The sequence below is a fragment of the Epinephelus lanceolatus genome, chromosome 23, assembly GCF_041903045.1.
Source record: "Epinephelus lanceolatus isolate andai-2023 chromosome 23, ASM4190304v1, whole genome shotgun sequence".
Classification (NCBI taxonomy): Eukaryota; Metazoa; Chordata; class Actinopteri; order Perciformes; family Serranidae; genus Epinephelus; species Epinephelus lanceolatus.
This window is the reverse complement of record NC_135756.1, coordinates 25,006,604-25,028,862: the sequence shown is the minus strand read 5'-3', so window position 1 is coordinate 25,028,862 and position 22,259 is coordinate 25,006,604. Positions and strand designations below refer to the sequence as shown.

The following is a 22,259-nucleotide window of genomic DNA, read 5'->3' as shown; positions in this document are numbered from 1 at the left end:
GGGAGCAGCTACATCTCAGGCTGAGGAAACGACTACAGTGTTTGTGCTCCGAAAATAACGCGATAGTGAATATTTCCCGCGCATGCGCAAAGGCATTGTTGATGACGGGCGAGCTTCGTTAGCCCCTATGTGTTAACCGAGTAGATTGGTTGACTTCCGCTCGCTAACCTTCAACTTACCGCCTGACTTTAAGTCAGTAAATTACACTACTGTTACCAATTCTTCATTATTCCACCATGCTACAGTTTCTGGTGAGTTTAACCTACGTTATCATGCATGACATCGACGTTTAGTAGGATGCTACGGGATGCGAAACTAGCCTAGCTAATGTTAACGTGTTAGCATAACTTGTCAAAACTCTTGAAATGTTTACTTTAACGTGTGTACACAAAGCTGAGCCACGATATAGCAAGCGGTTAAACATGTCACCTCGTTAAAGTCACTGAAATGATAGTTTATGTGAAACTTAGGTGATGCTAATGTAACATTAAGTCAGACAGTTTGGCCTTAAATGACATGTCCTGTTTGTCTTCCAGGCTGGCTTTACCTTGGGGAATGTTGTCGGGATGTACCTGGCTCAAAACTATGATGTAAGTTTGTTATTTATAAACGTTCACAATTTGAAATCAATGAGTAAAGTGAAATTGTCTACTTTTCATGACGAGTCAATTGAAATTATCCATCTGTACCGCGCCTTCGCCGGAGGAACTGAGGCTGTCCGGACAGGTGAAGCAGGAGCAATGACGCAATGACAGATGTTGCCATTTTTTTTGGTGCACATGGTTATAACTAATTCAGTCAAATACAACTGTACTGCAGTAAATACCACCTTCATGAAGGTTATAATGGGAAGGTACTCAATGGCAGTGACCCCCATGCCAGCAGGATAATGCATCATGCCACACAGTAAAAGTGTTCAGGAATGGCCCCGAGGAAGGTGACAAAGAGCTCAAAGCATCGACCTCCAAAGTCCCCAGATCCCAATCTGATCGAGCATCTGTGGGATGTACTGGTACCCCACCTCACAACCCACACGACTCAACGGATTCACCATCAATGCCCCGGTGCCAGATATCACAGGACCCCCAAATGGTCCTGTGTCCATGCCTTAACAGGTCAGAGCCTATTCTGATCCGAGGTCCCTACCGTGAATCAGTGGTACCACTGGTACCGCTGTGTCCCGAAGATGCTCGATCAGAAGGTGATCTATCTGGGGAATATGGAGGCCAGGTGGACACCGTGAGGTCTTTGTCACATTCCTCGAGCCATTCCTGAACAGTTTTTGCAGCATAGCATTGTGCATTGTCCTGCTGGGGGGCCACTGCTATTAGGGAGTTACATTGGCATGAGGGGGGATACTTAGTCTGTAACAGTGTTTGGGTGGGTGGTGCATGTCAAGTGGCATCCACATGAAAGGTTTCCCAGCAGAGCATTACATTGTAACAAGATAATCAGTGTTAGTCACTTCATCTGCCAGTAGTTTTAATGTCGTGGCTGATCATTGTGAATATACACATTAGATTTATTATTAGAAACACCTCTCAGTATAATGAAATACATTTTTAAAGTTGAAGTTGCATCATAAACCGACCATTACAACCTTTGTGTAGAAATAGGACTTATTGCAGAACTTCTACTAGACTGCAGTATTTTTAAGGTGTACCTAATAAACTGGTAACTGTATGTGTGCATCAGATTGCACTGACAGTACTGATTTTTCTTTTCTAGGTTCCCAACATAGCCAAAAAACTTGAAGACTTTAAGAAAGATGTTGAAGCGAAGAAGAAGCCCCCAGAGTGAGCCAAGTGGGACCATGTCGTGAACAAGACGAGATGCACTCTGGAGACAAACTATTTATTTTACAGGGTTATGGTACAATGAGTGTACATTTGAGAAAAGGATTGAAAATGTAAAATATAAATGAAAATATTTACAGTGCCTGGAGCAGTATTTGTTTCCTCCCTTAGTTTTATAGGCATGTTCTCAATGTAGCCTATTTTTATAAGATAAATTGTGCAAAGACTGGATTTAAAGAATATTATAACTGACTGGTGGGATCACTTTAAGTCCAGTATCATGGCACTGTTGGCTGGCCTTTACAAGGATGCACTGTGGTGTTTTAACTTACACTTAATATTCATTATCTCCATATTAGGTGCATATTGTTCTTTGAAGTGAATATAGTTGCTCTTTTGTTTTATTGCAGAAAGTTTGAAGTTTCCTTCACAACATTCAAATGTATCAATAACTGCCAAATTTTTTGACAACACCTCTGAATCATTCAGTTTACAATAAAATTGCTGTTCATGATTTTGAAAGTCTGTGCCTCATGAATGAAGTTAAGCTTTACAGTTTTGAGCTCCTGTATGAATTTGTGGAAGAAACAAAGAAAGAGACCCATATTTGCTGCATTGCACTCCAGCAGTAGAAACTTGATATACTTAGGTTGTGTAATTGCAATTGTGTCCACAAGATGGCGCCATTTACAAAACATTTAAATGTAACTCATTACCAGAAAAAAGGAAAAATTCACTTTGGTTTGGCAAAAATAAATTGTATAATTTACTTTTTCTTCTTCCGTTTTGTTCCCTTCTTCTTTTTCTTCTTCTTGTTTGAATGTGGCCACCCAAAGCCTCTGAACTCCAGACAGTCCACTGCATTGTGGGAAATGTAGTAGACATTCTCCATGGCTGCTGGGCTGAGGATGTCCACCTCTGTTTTGGTGGATTTGGCACTAGAGGACTTCTTTTTGGGTGTTTTTGGACTCCCAGTCTTCTTGGCGGGCCGAGAACTTTGGGACCTTGATTTCTTGATTTTGGTGGGCTTTGAAGAAAACACAAGGGGTTTAGACCATTTAGGTTCTTCTACTTTGACAAAATTGATTGGACCAGATAATCATGATGGTCTATCAACGCTACAGTTGTTAACTTTTATAAAAAATACACTTTTTTTCATATTTGCTAGTATTGCTTCTAATGGCATTACCACACATGAACAAAAACAACCAATCAGAGCCAAAGAGTCCCTAACAGTGTCAATCACTGCTCGTGCACAACAGCACACACAGCAAATACAAGTTAACAAAAAAGACTAATGACGAAATGCTTTCACTTTTACAGAAGACCGTCATGTTTACTTGTCTTTGCTGTGAGTTAGAGACTTATCAAGTCTGATTGGTTGTTTTCTTTCAGGCACGGTGGATTCTTTGCAAATGTCATTAGGAGCACTATGAGGAGGCAGACACAGATGTCTGTATGATGCAGTGGTTTTCAAACTTTTCGTGCCCAAGGCGCACCAAAGGGCAAGCCAAAATCTCAAGGCACAATAGCATCTACAACATGTGATATCACCACAACATAAGACAATAAAAATAAGAAAAAATAAGACAGGTAGTTTTCGTGATATTGTCTACTGACAGCTTTCGTTCCTCTTTTCTTTCAGTGGTAGGTCGTCTTTGCTGGTGCCTTGTTGTAATATGATACAATAAAATGATCCATTGTCCCACTTGCACCTTTCTCCTTTTAATTGTTATCATCCCTCACACTGGCTGCCAATCAGGGCTTTTAATGTGTCACACACTTATTATTCCCATACATGAACGGTGGCAAATAGGTTCCCTGTGAAGATTTTTTTACACTAAATTAAATTACATTTTTTGCAAGAGTTTGCCTCCATTAGGAAATGGGTACACACAACATACTGTTACAGTAAATTAAAAATTCTCATAACTTCTTGTATAGGCAGAGTTGAATATTGCAGTAACAATGTGTGGTTATTACAAAATCCCACTGCACACCTGGATTGGCATCACACACTGGTCTAATGTACAACTGTAAGAATACAGTGACAGTTTCAGCAAATATGGCAAAAGTGCTTCTTTTGTTAAAATAAAAGTCACCTACTGTAGCTTTAATGTTATGTATACTTTACCATGGTCAAAGATGTCAAGGTCACTTCCAATATGAGAGATTATTTGCCCATCTGTAAAATGAGATGCATACACAGAATGCTATAATTAACAGTATTTGTCAGATAAACAAGATAATTTAATGTCTACGTAATACACAAAGTACTTTCTCAAAACACAATCACACAAATTAAAAATATAGAAGTATATCTTACCAGTTCTGGACTTGGCACTGTCGTAAGTGGCAACTGAATGGCTTCAGCCGGGACAGTGATACCCCATCTGTTTATGTCCTGTTGTCGTAGAAACAGTTCAGACTCGTTCATGAATGAAGGGGCTGGCCTCTCCAAGCCTGTAAATTCTTTTGTTGCATCCAAGACGCAGCTGGGCTTCAAATACAACACAAGATGAGCGCAAAGGTGCAAAAGCAAATCTGCTGTAAATAAAATAAAAGCCAGCAAACAGCTCTCTCTGACTTATTTTATTTTTAGTGCAGTGGAATTCATCGCTTGTTAAGACAAAAAGCTTTTAAATTCTTTGGCAATTCTCACCAAATACTCCTGATTTAAAAAGCCCTTGCATTCACATTGTGAAAGTGTAGTTTTGACATCACTTGCGTTTAAATACATTCAGTGAGTGTAAAACAGCCGAATACCATGCAGAAGCTCTTGGATCTCTCAGTCATGCAAGACAAATAAATATTCACAACCATAACAAGTCACTATGAGCGTAGGAAATCCAATATGGACCCAAGACACTTCTCAGTTGTGAGCGAGACACACAACCCAAAATAAAAATGCACTGTATACAAATTATATCTGACATCAAATTCAACAATCAACCGTGTGCCAGTTTACTGCTCATACAGTAGTGTGGCATCAAGACAAGACCTTTCTATGGTTGCATTTCATAATTGTCAAAATAAGACTTGTAAAAATAGCGAGAAGCGCTTTTTATTCCAGCTTTAACAATGACGGAGGTTTGTGGATCACCTGCATAGAGCTTTTTTCCCTTTGAGGGCAGAATTTGCTTTGAAAGAGCCTCCAGTGCAGCAACACAATAACACCTTTGTTTCCATGTAAACTGATAGTTATGATAAAGTGTCAGGTGGCAGCAGCACTTCAACCTCACTTCAACCTCAGTATGTGCCCTGCTGATCTGTCTCTGAGAGATATAAAACAAATCTTACCCAGTTTCAGGGTTGTTAACCCCGATTTCTCCCTAATAAAATGTTATCAAAATCACTTAGTGGCAGTGATGCAGACATTTGAACTGCAGAGCGTCATGCATGTAAGCACTTGATGGTGACAATAAAGGTTGAAAGGAGGTGCTAAGTAGCAGAGCTACTGTGTCGAGATGAGGTGGACTATCATGTGGATGATGCGGGAGCCACGGGGGCAGCTGCACAGGTCCATGCTTGGGTTCCTGATTTTGTCCTCCAGCAGCTGGTCCAGCTCCCAGCGCAGCTCCTTCACCAGCTCAGCCACCTGAGCACACACACACATGAGCACACACACATTTACAGAGTTCATTTGCCTTATACAGTAATTTGGTGCATTTTCAGTTGTTTCAATGTTCTTTTATTGCTACTGTATTTAAGGAAGCTGAAGAGTTTTGATGTAGATAGGACAATCATGAGGATCAAGTTGGAAAAAGCTGTCAAGTTGTGCTGCAAGATCACTGGTGTTACTTTTAATAACCTACAGCATCTGTATGAAGAGAGGGTCACCTATAAAGCTCAGTCTGTTGTCTCAGACTCTCAACATTTCATCCATGTTGAGTTTCAGATGCTTCCATCAGAGCAGAGGTTTTGCCTCCCTAAATGTAGCATTAAGATTGTTCTATCGCTTATTTAAACCAGCAGTGACCACTAATGACCATGATTTACCCGACTGAATGAATTCTTTTAAATTATGCTGTTTGGTAAAACAAGTTTGTTGAAAAGTAACTTAGCCGTTAAGCTAATGTTAGCAAAGCATTAGCCTCATGTTACCGTTCTCTGAGCAATTTCAAATGTAAATCGTAGTTAGAGGTTGTTTCCGTCTGTAATTTTCAACCTGCACATTTTGTATGCAGCAATTTTTTTGTTGACCACTTTGTTGACCACCACTAACAAAATTATCTTTGGTAGCATTTTTTTCCACAACTACTAGTGCATAATGTTAGTTCTTCATGGTTCTGGATGCTATCGGATTGATTCGAAGTGGATCTGGGGAATTAAGTGCGGACTAGCTGGGTATAATTAGCCTTAATGTTAGTTGATTCAGGAAATGAATAACATACTACCTAATCTTTGGGCTTGGAGGAATGAATCAAGTTTTTTCAAGTAAAGAAACATCCAACTGAAGTCACCAGTCACTGGTTAAAGTGACTGGTGACAAAGTCCAGTTGCAAGTCTGTTTTTTCATTATTTTTATTTTGTCAAGTCATCAAATTTGTGACTCAAGTCCACACCTCTGCTATAAATACAATCTAAACAATACATAAAAGAATGTAAAATGCTATTTTGATTATAATTATGCTAATTACTGTGATTTTATGTGACTTGTTTTCTTTGGAGTCCTTGAAAAATCCTGTTAAATCTTTTAAGCATATTAGAGAACTTTAGAAACAGTTTAATAATGTTCTAAGTCATGCTTATTTGTCATCAAAATATCTGCGTTTGTACTTTTTAAACTAAAAACGATATCTGCAAGGACACTTTTAGAGATATTTTAAACGATTACGTCTCTGTGTTCTCTTATCTCTGACCTGATGAGAAGCAGCAGCAAATCGGATCCATCCATCGTCCAGCGAGATAACAAACTCTCCCTTGTGCAGCTCCACGTTGACCTGTCCGCCTCCGAACAGCACCAGCGGGTAGACAGACACCATGCTGCAGTCCCTGATGAAGACGCGGCTCGTCTTCACCTTCTCGTGGTAAACCAGGTAGGGGCTGTTGTAGTGGCGAACCTGGAGCACAAAGAAGAGTCTCAGAGGGGCTTGTCATTTGAACCAGTTGCTGAATACAGGACCACATCTTCTCTCTTTTATCTCACAGTGTAGTTGACAGATGACGGGTGCACGTGGACGCAGCCATCGTTCTTGGTCATGAAGCGGAGCTCGTTGGCTTTGGGCTGCATCTTCATCGCTCCTTTGCTGGTCATCTTGTAATTCCCCTGAGGAGCTCGGACCTGAGACAAAATCAAACACAGGAGTGTGAATGAAGGCAAATAGAGATAACGGGCCTCAGACAGTTTTATACTTCGTGATGGGTGAAAGAAACTGAAGCTAGTGTATAGAGAGAATTTATATACATATATATACCTGGACCACATTGGGATAGAGGGCAGCACAAAGCATGGCGGACATCAGCTTTATGTTGTCTGAGTTCAAGTTAGCCTGAAAAGAAATTAAATGTATCATTGCTTATCGTTATAATCATATTGGAGCAACAAATACAACACTAGCACTACAATGCGTGTATGTGTGTGTGTGTGCGTCTGTGTTACCTCGGGGCCGGTCGCCTCCAGAACACCATCTGTGCCTTTAGAGCACATGCGCTCTATAACCCTGGCTCTCAGTCCCTCCTTGATGAAGCCAATGTCAGAGAGCAGCTCAGCAAACTGTCTCTTCAGACTGGCGATCTCCTGCACACGTCACCACAGACATTTATTAAGACACGTATGACATGGGAAAAGCTGTGGAAGAGAATGGATCAGAGCGCCTCAGACAGCACTGCCTCACCTGCAAGCCTCGCCAAGACAGAAAGTTCTCCCTGCAGTAAAGGTAGCCGGCCTGGTTGCCATTCTTTGCAGCACAGCACCATCCCTGCAAGTGACAGAAATCCATCACGTCTATCATTTGATCAGCTACGTCAACATGTACACATACATACAGTCAGGTCCATAATTATTTGGACAATGATACAGTTGTCATCATTTTGGCTCTGTACACCACCACAATGGGTTTTAAATGAAACAATGAATACGTGCTTAAAGTGCAGACTCTCAGCTTTCATTTAAGGCTTTTTTCAAAAATGTAGTATGAACCGTGTAGGAATGACAACCATTTCTTCACACAGTCCCCCGACTTTAAGGGCTCATAAGTATTTGGACAAACTAACATAATCATCAATTAAACAGTCAGTTTTAATACTTGGTTGCAAATCCTTTACAGTCAATGACTGCCTGAAGTGTTGGACACATAGGCATCATCAGATCCTGGGTTTCTTCCCTGGTGATGCTCTGCCAGCCCTTTACTGCAGCCGTCTGCACTTCCTGCTTGTGTTTTGGGTCTTTTGCCCTCAGTTTTGGCTTCAGCAAGAGAAACGCATGCTCAGTTGGATTCAGGTCAGATGATATGACTTGGCCATTGCAGAACATTCCACTTCTTTGCCTTAAAAATGACTTTGGTTGCTTTTGCAGTATGCTTCAGGTCAATGTCCAACTGCACTGTGAAGCATCGTCCAATGAGTTTTGAAGCATTTGGTTGAATCTGAGCAGATAATGAAGCCCCAAACACTTCAGAATTCATCCTGCTGCTCTTCTCAGCAGTCACATCATCAATAAATACAAGAGAACCAGTTCCACTGGCAGCCATACATGGCCATGACATAACAGTACCTCCACCATGCTTCACTGATGAGGTGGTGTGCTTTGGATCATGAGCAGTTCCTTCCCTTCTTCCTTCTCTTGTTTTCCCATCATTCTGGTAGTTGATCTTTGTTTTATCTGTCCATAGTATGCTGTTCCACAACTGTACAGGCTTTTTAGATGGTTTTTGACAAACTCTAATCTGGCCTTCCATTTTTAAGGCTAACCAACGGTTTGCATCTTGTGATAAACTCTCTGTATTTATTCTAGTGAAGTCTTGTCTTGCTTACAAGAGCAGCAGGATGAAAGCTGAAGTGTTTGGGGCACCATTATCTGCTCAGATTCAACCAAATGCTTCAAAACTCATTGGACGATGCTTCACAGTGCAGTTGGACATTGACCTGAAGCATACTGCAAAAGCAACCAAAGACATTTTTAAGGCAAAGAAGTGGAATGTTCTGCAATGGCCAAGTCATATCATCTGACCTGAATCCAACTGAGCATGCGTTTCTCTTGCTGAAGCCAAAACTGAGGGCAAAAGACCCAAAACACAAGCAGGAAGTGCAGACGGCTGCAGTAAAGGGCTGGCAGAGCATCACCAGGGAAGAAACCCAGCATCTGATGATGCCTATGTGTCCAACACTTCAGGCAGTCATTGACTGTAAAGGATTTGCAACCAAGTATTAAAACTGACTGTTTAATTGATGATTATGTTAGTTTGTCCAAATACTTATGAGCCCTTAAAGTCGGGGGACTGTGTGAAGAAATGGTTGTAATTCCTACATGGTTCATACTACATTTTTGAAAAAAGCCTTAAATGAAAGCTGAGAGTCTGCACTTTAAGCACGTATTCATTGTTTCATTTAAAACCCACTGTGGTGGTGTACAGAGCCAAAATGACAACAACTGTATCATTGTCCAAATAATTATGGACCTGACTGCATATAGCTTTTTCCACAGAGAAAAGTGAAGTGAAAGAAAGTGAATCAGTGCCTTGTATGCTTGTAACAAAGCTAGATGGTCGCTACTGGCAACGGCAAAGGCCAGTTTCTTCTCATTGGCTTCTTCCCGGTGATCCCAGGGAGACACCTGGAACACAGACAGGGGACCAAGTACATAAAGTATTTCTATAGAGGACACTTTTTTTCTCTGTCTAAAAAAAATAAGCACAGATACTGAATCAGCTCTGTGATGCCAGAGAGAGAGACACATATGGTCTCCCAACAGTGCCGAGCGCTTGCTTACAAATGGTGATTTGAAGGCCAGACTGGCCGCGATGGTGAGCGCTGGGTCGAGGCAGCGAAAGATGGCCCCGAACAGCATGAGTTTCCCAATGCGCACGTCAACGGGCAGGCAGGCCAGGTGGTAGCCCAGCGGGGTCAGTTTCTCATCTGCAGTCAGAGCTCCGAGGTCCTGTAGGCGCTGCTTGGCTGCGTCCAAGCTTCCCATAGCCGGGGGCTCGATGAGCCGGGAGAAGACAGACTCCAGCGTCCGCTCGGCAAACACATCCAGGATTTTGATTCTGTAGCAGAGAGAGGGAAATGGTAAATATGAGCAATGTGTTATCTGACATGGTGCTACAGGAAGATCCTCTACTGGACAAAGCCCAGCCCAGTAATCCCAGTAAACCAGTTTCCCCTCCACTTCCAAGCATAACGCCCAACATCCATCTCATACATTAACCTCTGTTATTTGCATTTAAGAGACAACAGAGCAGTTTGGCACTGTGCAAAGAGCAAACAGATGGATCTACCGGAGGCAGAGCTGCTCCAGAGGCACTCTCTGGATCTCAGGCAGCTGTTGCTCAGCCAGCTGGTGTTGGAAGCAGTGGCTGGTGAAGAGGTGGAAGCAGACCCCCGAGGCCACTCGACCTGCTCGACCCTTCCTCTGCAGAGCGTTGGCACGAGAAACCCACGAGTCCTCCAGGCTCTCCATGCTTTTAGTCGCATCATACCTAAGAATATAACCAAGAAGAAATGAGAAATGTGGATTCTAAAATAAAACTCTATCCTAGTACTCCCTGAATTAAAGCAGATTCTTAAATGTGTGTATGTTTGATTGTGTGTGGCAACAAAAATGTGGTAAAATTCACAACCATTATTTTCTAAAATGCAAAAATGTACACAGTGTTTATCCTGCATAACATCTGTTATCTTTAGCTAAACATGAGGTTACCTTTTCTCCTTCATTTTGCCAGAGTCAATGACATATACCACGTCGTCGATGGTTACAGAGGTCTCTGCGATGTTGGTGGAGATGATAATCTTTGTGACACCCTCTGGGGGCCGGCTGAAAACTGCCTGCTGCTCCTCATTGGACAAGGTTGAGTGGAGTGGGTACACCTCACATCTAATGAGGGGGAATACATACACATTAAGTATTTGACCAGTAGAGTGTTCACCCATTTAATAATAACCATCTGGTAAAAAAAAAAATGTTACATCCCAATACCACAGACAATACATTTTGTACAATACTATAATAATGAATCTGTAACATAAAACATACATTATTTTATCCACATGTATTAACAGCATCAGGATTTCCCTGTCTTTGGATGCAAATTATAAAAAGTAATAAAAAGAAACTTGATTCCAGGACCTTCATCAGTGTGATGAAGAGCATGAAGCTGGAAACGTCACCTCGGTGGAAATTCAATTAAATATCTATGGGATCACAGTCTAGTGTGCAGACCTTGTTTTTCCATCATAATTCCAATTTTGGCCCTCTAATGATATGATTTTCTTCCCACAATGTACCAACTCTTTAAGGGTCCCATGTGGGGGATTTAGCATCATCTAGTGGTGAGGTTGCAGACTGCAACCAACTGACACTTCGCCCACAAGCCGAGCGTGTAGGAGAGTGGCCTCATTTTAGTTCATGGGCCTTATTCAGCCATATTTGATCTCAGGTGGGTCGGACCAATAACACCACCATAGAATAACCTCAAAAATAATAACAACCTTCAAATTTTTCATTTTCTTTTAGTGTAAAGTACAAGTACATTTTAAAAACATGTATCTATTTAATAACAGATTATGAACAGCCTGAGATATCTTAAAATAAAAGTGCAATTTCAACATTATGTCTCAGTTTTTCCACATTCAGTCAGTCTACGACTCGCTGTCGTTACATTTCCATATGTTTCCACTCTTTTGCAGTAATGCTGGCATCACCACACCAAACTAAATAGGAAGCTATCGACAAAGCAGGTTAAGTTCTGCCTCACAAACCATTTACATATCTAAACTTTTGGCTGTACTTTAGCAACAGGGTTCCACCAAAAGTTTTAAAATTGAAGTCTGATACTAAATCTTTTCTACCAAAGCTGCTGATTCACAATATTTTGCACAATGTTCAATATATTTAAATATAACCACAATAAGTGTTCATTGTTTTTCAGAGAGCTGTAGTCAAGGTGAAAAAACCTCTGAAGCAGCATCTACATGAAGTAGGATACTCATTAACCTGCTTCAATATAAAGGTGTGCAAAGCCATACAGTGGGCCAGATTGGACCCTTTGGCGGGCTGGTTCTGGCCCTCAGGCTGTATGTTTGACACCCATGCTCTAGAGCCAGTGCTTAATTTGTCCAGTCTGGGCTACTGTTGGAACAACATGTTGGAATTGGTGGAAGACCTGCTCCATATAAAGATATAAACAGCTCATTCTAAGGTAACAAATATAACAATTCTTACTTTCAGGTGATTATACAGAAATGTAAACATAGTTATAAATATTTATAGCTTGAAAAACTTGAAAGATTTCAATAAGACAAGTTTTTGGTAGAAATAGAGCACACATGACAAAATTGCATCGGTGAAAATCCTGTGGTCAGCTAAGGACTGCATGGTCTCCATTTGGGGGATTTATAGGGATTAATGAACTCACATTTGCCCCAGGAAAGAGAGAAAATAAGATAAAAAAAACAGAGTATGAATTTAAACCTTCATTAACACTGCCAACAGCAAGGACTGAACGACTTTATACACAGACCTTTTTGCACCTCTGTTGTTGAACATTCTGTTGGACCTGAGCTGCTCATACAGCATCTTGATCTCAGCCAGGCCTGGCATAAACACAAGCACTGCACCTGGACACAAAAACCCAAAGGTTACACCAACAAAGTCCACACTGACACATCCAAAGAGTGTTGAATTCACCTCAACTGGAGTACACATGGGTGATTATTACCTGGAGGGTAGTCATGTTTTCCATCCACAATCCACTCCAGCAGGTTCTCCACCAGGTCCATGTTGATCTTGTCCAGGTCCATGGCAGCCATGGTCTTCACCACAGACTTCTTAGCATCTGCATCAACAGCAAAACAAAGTGTAATATTAATGCACTAACAGGCAGCAACAGATTATCTGGATAAGAAGATGTTTAAGAACCCATAAAAACAAATCAGTTCAGTTTTTGAAACACGTTCATAACTCACCTTTGTATCTGATGGTGAGATCCTGCAGGCTGAGCTGCTGGTCTGGAATGGAGTCTTTGACAAAGTCCTTCTTACAGAAAGACATGAAGTTCCACATGTCGTCGCCCAAGTCGTCCACCATGTCCCTCGGGTCTCCTTTGCTACCTCGTCCACTTGTGGAAGACTGATTCTGTTTCCCTGAGCGCATGTAGGGGCTGCCATCCTCAATGACGTAGCTGGGAAAATAAAGAAAATTGACTTGACGGTGCAAGAAACAAATCCTTACACATTTAATGAAAAAAAAATTAAAAATATTCATCAGTAGCGTTTGATTAAATATTTTCTGGGTGAAGGAGGATGTACTTACTGGGTTTTAGCGATGGCATCTTCAAGGAAAAACTGGTCGACGGGAAAAGTGCGGCCTGAAATGAAAATGATTCACTTAGTGGAGGGAAAACAATCTATGGAATGAGGTGCCTATCATGTATGACAGAGTCACACTAGCTACTTACCTGGTATGTGGACAGTGGGGCAGTTGTAATAATACTCAGAGAAGAGGTTGGCATTAAGTGTGGCACTCATCAGAATGACCTTCAGGTCCGGTCTCTGCATTATTAGGTCTTTTAACACCAACAGCAAGAAGTCACTGACAAAGAGAAGACAGAAGATTTACCTTATTTAGCGAAACAATGCATGAAGGAAAGTGTACATGTAAACTTTCTGCACCATGAGCGAGTGATCTGCATAATCTCACCTCTCCTCCGTTCGCTCATGCACCTCATCTACAATAACATGTGTGACGCCTTTCAGGTCTGCTTCGCCCTCCAGTCTCCTCAGCAACACGCCCGTGGTGCAGTACAGCAGTCTGGTGGAAGACGACTGACAAAAGAGAGCACTCAGTGATTAAAGAGCTACATATACTTAACAAATATGTTGCACATGAGTCCTTAATGCTGCATACTAGATGTGCATATCAAATGTGCCCTTACCCTAACACTCTCCAAACGGATCTGATAGCCCACTGAGTGTCCCAGACTCTCTGCACGCTCCTGTGCCACTCTCTGGGCCACAGAGATGGCAGAGATGCGGCGTGGCTGAGTACAGATGATGTTGACCACCTGCTCCGCTGGACCGTCTAATGAGGAATCCAGAATGAACTGAGGGATTTGAGTGGTCTTACCACACCTGTACAAGAGTATCGGAAAATAAACATTAAAGGGACAGTTCACACCAAAATAAAAAATACATATTTTCAATGTTATCCGTAGTGCTATTTTTCAGTCTAGATTGCTTTGGTGTGAGTTGCAGAGTGTTGGAGATATCAGCTGTATAGATGTCTGCCTTCTCTCTAATATAATGGAACTAGATGACACTCAGCTTGGTGGTAAAATGTGGATTTAGTCACCTTATAATCACTTCAAATTGTGCTGAGGACCAGAATCTAGCACCACAGTCAATTTACAATACATGAAACCACTTCAAATTTTCCATTCACCATTGTCTTTCATAAGTATCATTTCACCCTTTTAAATCTCTGGGAATGCCAACACTTCATGCAGCCCTGTGTGACTCACCCAGTCATCCCGCTGACAACCAGCACCTGACACTGGCCTAGCAGTTCGAGGATGTTTTCTTTTTCTTGCCAAGCCGGCAGTTTCCTCCTCTCCTCCAACATGGACCTGAACCGCCCGGAAGACTGTTTGAACAGAGGGATGGAAGAACAGCAGTTTATTAAATTACATGCATCACCTTGGAGAGAATGTCAAGTAAGATATAAATATGACGAGATCAGTCTTCTTTTACCAGTTTCTTCTTAAACTCTCTGCACAGCTTGCCATTTTCTTTCAGCAGGTTGTCTATCTTCGGGTTGTGCTTATTCACCATCCTCTTCCTCAGACTGACGTAACTCTCACTCTCGACTGGAACAGCCTCGTCCTCGTCGTCTTCGTCCCTTTCATCTGGAGACTCTGCCTCTTCTGCCTCTTTCACTTTGAAACAGTGGTGGGATTCAACTTATATAAGCATAAATACTAAAATCTATGTGGTGAAAATAGAGATAATAATATAAAAAATATGAAGTAAATATTGACTCACAATCTGCAGGTCTCTGGTTGGTAGGTGGAGCAGTCCTTTTGCTGTTACTACTCCTGTTTTCCTCAGAGGCATTGCTCCTCACATTCTTACTCTTTGCCACAGCAAAAGAGGGTGGAGGAGGTGCCACAACAGGTGGGGGCGTGCTGTATTTGTGATGAGTGACAGCCAGCAGTCTCTTCATGGTAGTTTCATCCTCACATAAGGTGATCAGAGTGTAAACAACAGGCTCGTTGCTCGACGCAGCAGCCAATGCTTCTCCGTACAATCTCTCAGTCACGCTGAGCCTCCCTGCGGCTCCGACAGATTCATCTGTGGTGCTGAAGGCAACTATTGGTGCCTGAAACGGGTAACGGTTTCCTTTGGGGAAACGAATCTCTAGTTCATACTCAGGAGGAGAAGAGCTGCTGAAGCCAGGCTGGCTAGGGCTGTTCAGGTCTGGGGAACTGGCCCCAGATCTCCCTGTAGTGACGAGCTGGTGCTTAAACTTGCATTTGTCCCCAAAACGGCAGCCCTGCCCTCTCAAGTAGAATCGGCAGACATCACGGGTGTTAACAGCACCTCCGCCCCCACGACTCCCGTCTTGCCTGCCATTCTTTGCAGCATTGTCTGAGAGAAATGAGAGGTCGAGGGTTACTGTCCAGACTGCGTTGGCAATGCGCTCACTGAAGCGCTCCCCGTAAATGGCACATAGAGCTAGAGATTCCTCCTGCCTCTGGCTCAGACACTCATCCATAGGCACCCCCTCAAGGCCATCAGGAGAAAGTGCTTTCTGGCCGTAGCGCTCACTGAAAACCTGCTGGAGGAGCTGTTCCAAAGTGGCCCCGAATTCCCCTCCACCAGACTCCAATGCCTGTTTGCCACGCTCCCTGTCAAACCCATACCTTTAAAAAGGAGAGGAGAAAACAAAAGGTTAGAAAACAACATAAATATTCATCTAACTTAATATTTTAGGTTCCTGATAGCACAGCATTAAAAACACTGGCTTTATATCAAATGCAGGACAAATGTCAGCTCCAAAATAAACAAATCTGTACATCACCTGCAGAGTTTTCCTATGGCAAATAAGGAGATGATAGGTTCAGGGGTGGGCCGTTCATCATCAGACTCTGTCTCATATGCTGGGCTCTCTGCCCTCTCCACAGGGTCGTCATTAGTGGCCCAAAACTGGCCATCCTCTCGGTGGTCCAACTCATCAACTTCCACCTCATCCTCTTCTCCCCCAGAATAGTCTGAACCAGATTCACTGGCAGAGCAGATGATAAAAACATCTCTTAGTTGAAACATTTCCTAGCATTACATTTATACTCTTCACACAGAAAAGGGACATCTAGAATGTGATTGGTATATTTAGTAGATGTTCTTACTCATATGGCTCATCAAAGTCCTGGGACTGCAGATTCCGCAGCAGCTCCTTGAGTTGTTCTTGGTTCTCATTAGTCATGAAGATCCTCTGCAAGGGCATGCTGCTCATCTCCGGCTTGATGCCGTCACCTGTCTTTGGGCTTGGTCTTGTCCTTGCCAGAGACCTTGGGAGAGCTTTGCCACTGCTCTTCCCACTGCCTCTGCCATCCCTGTCACGATCTCTACCTCCCCGTCCTCGACCTCCATCCCTGCCACCGCGGCTGCCGCTGCTGCTGCCTCGTCCTTTGCCAGGTCTGGAGGCAAAGCCAGGTAAACAGAGAGAGACAGAGGAACAGGAGAGATTAGGGTGATAGAGGACGTCAGCAGAAAATTAGCAAACTGTGAAAAAATTTAAATGTGATAATGAATTCCTTTGCTGTGAATGCATACCTGCTGGGACGAGAGGGTCCAAAATCAAGGGAGAAATCATCACCGTCATCCCAGCAACCGGCTCCTCCTTTCCTACTTCCACCTCCACCTCCGCCTCCTCCTCCACCACCTCCTCTCGGCTTGTTAAATTTCCCCCCTCCTCTGTTTGGCTTCCCACCTCTTCTCCTTGCATTCATTTCTCTGTTAAAACACACATAAACAGTTTCATCACAGGGAATATATTTAAAGCAGTCTAGCTTCAGAGTATCACCACCAACACATCATGGTCTGCCTAAAATACACAGCTATAATCCCACAGTATACTCACATTCAATTAATGTCCTTTCATAGCAGCAAACAATCTGTGAAGAGAGACGCAAAACACATATAGTAGTTTGAATAAATCCTCGCAGCCCTGCGAGTAGTAATCCTGGATACACCAGAGAGAGCTTCTAGTTGCGGACCCGGGCAGCGCAGACAGCCACTGTACATCCACTGCAGCGCACAGAGTCGCACATAGCTGTGGGGTGGCTCATTGTGGCACTTCAGTTCAAGTGCGAGCAATGAGATGGTGGCTGACACACACTGCGCTGGTGGCTACAATTATGCAATCAATGCGTACAGACTTAACAACCCAACCAGGGCGATGACCATTTAACTGAACTCCGCGCCCCACTGTCTGACAATGTATTTTATTAGCAAGTTACAAAGAAACAGGGTATAACTGGTATCGATAAAGTGGCGTCTTGTAGTGTGGCAAGTCAGTCAGTAAAGTGTATAAAGCTTCGGCTAGCTAACAAGCTAACCGCTAGCACTTCTGATATAACAAGCTAACGCTAGCGGAGAGAAGCTTTCTCACATGTCAACTCGAGAGGTTTAAATGATTAAGAATGCCTTGACTACATATGAAAGTATACCAGAAACGATAAAGTACAAAAGTACTTAAAAAACAAAACTTTCAAAACAAGTATTGACAAACCATAGCCAGCTGTTCCAACCACCGGTAGCCTGCATCTCCTCCATTGGCCGAAACTCAGAGTTCAAAGTTCATTTCCGGTGTCCGGTAACGTCTGAAGTTACTTCATGTAAAAGTATTATTTAGAAAATGTCTGTAGGCTGTTAAAGGCGATATATATATGATTAAACTACTGTAACTGTATTTAAAAAAAACAAAACACTTTTTAGAAGCTAACGTTAGGTCTGTACTAAATCTTGTAACCATGGCAACTGCAGTTTGCGTCGTGCTGCCTGCACCACACAGAGCTGACAGGTTATTTTAGAGTAGCCCAGACTGTTTATTTTAGGATTATGTACTGAACAAATATAGCCCGGAGTTTTCTCAGGTCATTTTCACAACTTTGTAAAAGAGTTCCTGGCTTCCCACATTCCTATCTGGCCGGTTCACAGCGTTTCCTGTCGGTTCTGACAACCATCTGCCAGCTGGGTGAAGCTGTCGCGGATGTCTGGTGGGGTGTGAATGTGATTGTGATGCTTTCTTACACACAGCTCACACACACACAGCTCCTTCTGTTTTCTTGTCTGCTGTCTAATTTTGTGTCGTTTTCACTTTCAGACAAGAAGGAAAGTGATTCTTTAAAAACTCAAGGTACATTTCAAGTTCCATAGCCTACCTGCAAAGTTGAATCTGACATATAAGGTGTTTGAGATGAATATGTCTCTTTGTTTACAGGGGTAGGACCTATAAAGGCATCCTACATTTTCCTAAATGGGGACAGATATGGTGAGTTTCTCATCACAATTACATAGGTCTGCAAGGCCGTGGCCATGGAGTTTGGGGGGTAGGGCGTCTGGGGTCCCTACTTATTATACTGTATTATTTATCATAGCCAAGTACTACTATACATTATGCTATACAAATATGCATAAATGAAAGCAATGTTAGTTGAATACACCTGTGAGTCATGTTCTGCTTTGGGTACAGCAACACTAGGACAAACCAGTTGTCCCTTCAATAGATGCACTGAACAAGAATTTAAACGCAACACTTTTGTTTTTGCTCCCATTTTGCACAAGTCTAAGTTAAAGATCTTTTTAATTCACTCAGTGTATGCCTTGCGATGGTCACAATAAAAGGACACTAAGTGCAGGAATGTCCACCAGAGCTGTTGCCTGTGAACTTAATGTTCATTTCATGACCATAAGATGTCTCCAATGTCGTTCCATGACTTTGGCGGTACATCCAACCATCCTCACAACCTTTGTCGGACAGCATAATTACTACACAGGTATGCCTTGGGATGGCCACAATAAAAGGCCACTCTAAAATGTGCAGTGTGATCACTTAACACAATACCACTTGCAGTACTTGGCAGTACTTCCAGTCAGCCTCACAGCTGCATAAGTCAGTTAAGACAATGAACTTCTGTTAGAGCAAGACCCTGGTGAGGACGATGAAAACACAGATGAGCCTCCCTGAGACCGTTTCTGATGGTTTGTGCAAACCAAGTGTTGCAACGGCTGTTTGGGTGGCTGGTCTCAGACGTTCTTGCAGGTGACGCTGGATGTGGAGGTCCTGGGCTGGCGTGGTTACATGTTGGTTGGATGTAGTGCCAAATTCACAGAAACAACATCGGTCTGGTGGACATTCCTGCAAACAGCATACCAATGGCACACCTCCTCAAAACTTTGGACGTGCGGTTCTGTGTTGTGTGATCAAACTTCACATTTCAGAGGGGTGTTTAATTATGACCATCTGAAGGCACACGTGTAGTAATGATGCTGTTTAATAAGCATCTTGAAGTGCTCACTAACACAGATTTTAACAAAATTGCGACCAGAATTTGAGAGAAACGAATCTATTAAGTACATAAAAAGTCTTAGATCTTTAACTTAAAACTGTGAAAATGGGGCAAAAGTGTTATGTTAAAATGTTTGTTCAATATACTGTAATTACTGCCTGGTAGGTCTGTGTCAATCTCTCGTCTGCTCTCCACAGAGGGGGAGTGCAGCATGACTGCATCAGGGGTGATGATGAGGAGTGGCAGTGGTAAACACACCTCAGCAGGTGGAATCATATACACTGGAGAGTGGCATGAAGACAAAGTATGTATTTACTCTGTGTGTACGTTTCCTTCTTCTGATGTCTGTTACTAAACACTGTATTTGCTCTGTGGTTAGTTATACATGCTTGCTTTCCGTCCCACACAGATGCACGGCAGAGGGACCCTGCAGCATCCCTCTGGAGCACTCTATGAAGGAGAGTTCAAAGACAACATGTACCATGGCACAGGGACATATACTTTCCCAGACGGCTCTACTTACAAAGGTCATTTTCACATGAACAGGTAAAAAACAACACATTTTTGGCACCTAGTGTGTCATTCCTTTAATGTTTTCTGGAAAGAGCTGTGTCCTTTAGGAGCTTCCAAATAAATATACTGTAGGGTTGCAGTCTAATTGATGAGCAGTGGTTCAGATTCTTTTATAACCAGAATAAAGCAGCAAGACTCCAGTTGAACAGTCTCAAAGTAATTAGTGGTTTAGTGCACCTTAAAAGGGGCAGTTAACCCCAAAATAAGAAACACATATTTTTTCCTCCTACCTGTGGTGCTGTTTATTAGTCTAGACTGTTTTGGGGTGAGTTGCAGCGTGTTGGAGATATAGGTCGCAGAGATGCCTCCTCCTGAATATAATGGAACTAGATGGCACACATGCTTGCGGTGCTCAAAATGCCAAAAAAAATACATTTGAAGAACTCAGCAGCAATGTCTCTTTACAGAAATCATGACCTGGTTACTCAAGATAATCCACAGACCTTGTTGTGAACAGTTTTCGTGTAGGAACTATTCTCTTTTTACTGAGCTACACCCATTAACCGCATCACCGCACAGAAGGAAGTGTGCATCTACTGCTAGCTCACCTAGCACCACTGAGCTAGCTAACGTTACAGCACAGCCAAAGGGGATGCCATTAATGTTTACATCTTGTTTTGGCTCTCGTCCATGAGTAGATGCACACTTCCTTCTGTACAGTAATACGGTTGAAGGGTGTAGTTCAGCAGAAAGAAAATAGTTCCTACATGAAACTGCTGACAAAAAGGTCTGTGGATATCTTGAGTAACTGGGTCATGATTTCTGGAAAGAGACAATGCTGTTGACTTTTTCAAATGTATTTTTTGGCACTTTGAGCACCACAAGCTGAGTGCCATCTAGATCCATTATATTGGAGAGAAGGCAGACATCTCTATAGCTGATATCTCCAACACTCTGCAACTCACACCAAATCACCACAATCCAGATTGATAGATAGCACTGCAGGTAACAGGAAAAATATGTATTTTTGACTTTTGGGTGAACTATGCCTTAATATGCCATTTCCCACATATAATATTTAATATATCAACCACTTAAACTCTGACATTCACAATATTTCTTTTAAATTTCCCCTCAGACAGTTTCAAAGTTGGATATAACATTTTTTTCCACATCAATCCGTTGTTTTGAAGCTAAATAATTAAATGTTTCACTATTTTGTTTTACTTTTGGGACATTCAGTTGTATTAAATGTCAGATTTTTGATCTGATTTTTAACTGGTGTGTTCTAGGTTGGAGGGAGACGGGGCGTTCACTGACACACAGGGACTGGTTTGGACAGGGGAGTTCCACGGCAAAGCAGCGCTGGGCCTGAAAATGCAGCACAACATTTGAGCAAAACAAGCATTATTGTGTCTCCCTGTGTATAAAACACTGTATGATAAATTTTGCATTCAAATTTAACTCTATTAAAAAAGATTTACCATCTAAAAACGTACATACTTTCATAGCCCTGGATGCTTCTATGAGGAAGCTCAGGGAAGTAGCTTTGACATATTTTGACAACCTGCACAACTATCAGTGTTTATATGGAAGCCCATGAAAAAGGAGCTTATGAGTCATTATAATAAGAAACAAAATAATGCTCGAAATAATGACTAATAATCTCGAAATTATGATTATGTGTAGTCTTTGTGAATGTGATAAATGCTAGCAGATGGACCTGTGTTTTTGCCAACACCCAAAGATCACACACACCCATGTACTTCTGTGTATTGGTGGTTAAATATCCATGAGTCACGTCTCTTGCCTGCTTTCACTCTCTCAGCAGTATCTCCTGTTTTACTGGTTGCTGTGCTCCAACACAGCTTTGCCACACTGGGATTATTTTTTCTGGCCCTCTGTCACTCTGCTTCGTGTGGCTGCGACAGGAAGAGTGTATTACATGCTACACTTTGAACTAAAATAAATCCAGGAATACTTGTGGGCGAGTTTGCTGCACTTATTTCACCGTGCACTTTTTGTTACTGTTAGACTTTGAAAAATAAGCACCACTCAAATGGACAAAACCCAGAACCACCCCCCACCTATTTCCACTTCTCCCTGCTTTTACTACATCTCGGCTCCATCAGGGTGAAGGGCAGTTTTACATCATTACACCACCAGCCAATCACAAAGGGGCATATGCCCACGTCCCCATCCACAACAGCTGTACCCGGACTGT

The 22,259-nt window shown here is 42.3% G+C and overlaps 4 protein-coding genes across 5 annotated transcripts; 2 read left to right on the top strand and 2 right to left on the bottom strand.

Moving 5' to 3' along the window:
• The first annotated feature begins 85 nt into the window (after positions 1–85).
• On the top strand, positions 86–2,318 carry stmp1 (short transmembrane mitochondrial protein 1). Its single transcript, XM_033615215.2, has 3 exons — positions 86–251; positions 537–590; positions 1,729–2,318. The coding sequence occupies exons 1-3, from the start codon at positions 237–239 to the stop codon at positions 1,798–1,800; spliced, it is 141 nt and encodes a 46-aa protein (XP_033471106.1). The 5' UTR covers positions 86–236; the 3' UTR covers positions 1,801–2,318.
• On the bottom strand, positions 1,839–4,258 carry smkr1 (small lysine rich protein 1). The gene is made up of 3 exons (XM_033615214.2): positions 4,123–4,258; positions 3,931–3,981; positions 1,839–2,823 (listed from the first exon to the last, which is right to left on the bottom strand). Exons 2-3 carry the CDS (start codon positions 3,931–3,933, stop codon positions 2,563–2,565), a joined length of 264 nt encoding a protein of 87 aa, XP_033471105.1. The 5' UTR covers positions 3,934–3,981; positions 4,123–4,258; the 3' UTR covers positions 1,839–2,562.
• A 115-nt stretch (positions 4,259–4,373) lies between these two features.
• Positions 4,374–17,809, bottom strand: dhx57 (DEAH (Asp-Glu-Ala-Asp/His) box polypeptide 57). Its single transcript, XM_033615207.2, has 25 exons — positions 17,743–17,809; positions 17,092–17,125; positions 16,785–16,964; positions 16,358–16,648; positions 16,033–16,236; positions 14,994–15,874; positions 14,703–14,887; positions 14,474–14,595; positions 13,889–14,084; positions 13,654–13,778; positions 13,412–13,545; positions 13,267–13,321; positions 12,921–13,135; positions 12,674–12,790; positions 12,476–12,572; positions 10,657–10,830; positions 10,235–10,435; positions 9,727–10,003; positions 9,475–9,570; positions 7,634–7,717; positions 7,399–7,536; positions 7,214–7,288; positions 6,946–7,080; positions 6,659–6,859; positions 4,374–5,394 (listed from the first exon to the last, which is right to left on the bottom strand). Exons 3-25 carry the CDS (start codon positions 16,958–16,960, stop codon positions 5,251–5,253), a joined length of 4,323 nt encoding a protein of 1,440 aa, XP_033471098.2. The 5' UTR covers positions 16,961–16,964; positions 17,092–17,125; positions 17,743–17,809; the 3' UTR covers positions 4,374–5,250.
• An 82-nt stretch (positions 17,810–17,891) lies between these two features.
• On the top strand, positions 17,892–22,019 carry morn2 (MORN repeat containing 2). 2 transcript variants are annotated; one of them, XM_033615213.2, is made up of 6 exons: positions 17,892–18,229; positions 18,337–18,369; positions 18,454–18,504; positions 19,720–19,826; positions 19,932–20,068; positions 21,328–22,019. In XM_033615213.2, exons 1-6 carry the CDS (start codon positions 18,223–18,225, stop codon positions 21,428–21,430), a joined length of 438 nt encoding a protein of 145 aa, XP_033471104.1. In that variant the 5' UTR covers positions 17,892–18,222; the 3' UTR covers positions 21,431–22,019. The 2 variants fall into 2 exon arrangements, with proteins under 2 accessions (XP_033471104.1, XP_033471103.1); XM_033615212.2 differs by having other exon boundaries at positions 17,892–18,369.
• Positions 22,020–22,259: the final 240 nt, after the last annotated feature.

Bases quoted from the DNA above. Each gene is read 5' to 3' on its own strand.
- dhx57 (XM_033615207.2), bottom strand. From the start codon at position 16,960: ATGAATGCAAGGAGAAGAGGTGGGAAGCCAAACAGAGGAGGGGGGAAA. The intron at 7,718-9,474 runs GCACTGATTCAC...TGTCACTTGCAG, and splicing joins CTTTGTTACAAGCATACAAG to GGATGGTGCTGTGCTGCAAA. The intron at 7,081-7,213 runs GTATATATATGT...ATTTTGTCTCAG, and splicing joins TCTATCCCAATGTGGTCCAG to GTCCGAGCTCCTCAGGGGAA.
- morn2 (XM_033615212.2), top strand. From the start codon at position 18,252: ATGCTTTCTTACACACAGCTCACACACACACAGCTCCTTCTGTTTTCT. The intron at 18,505-19,719 runs GTGAGTTTCTCA...TGCTCTCCACAG, and splicing joins CCTAAATGGGGACAGATATG to AGGGGGAGTGCAGCATGACT. The intron at 19,827-19,931 runs GTATGTATTTAC...CGTCCCACACAG, and splicing joins GAGAGTGGCATGAAGACAAA to ATGCACGGCAGAGGGACCCT.
- stmp1 (XM_033615215.2), top strand. The intron at 591-1,728 runs GTAAGTTTGTTA...TTTCTTTTCTAG, and splicing joins ACCTGGCTCAAAACTATGAT to GTTCCCAACATAGCCAAAAA.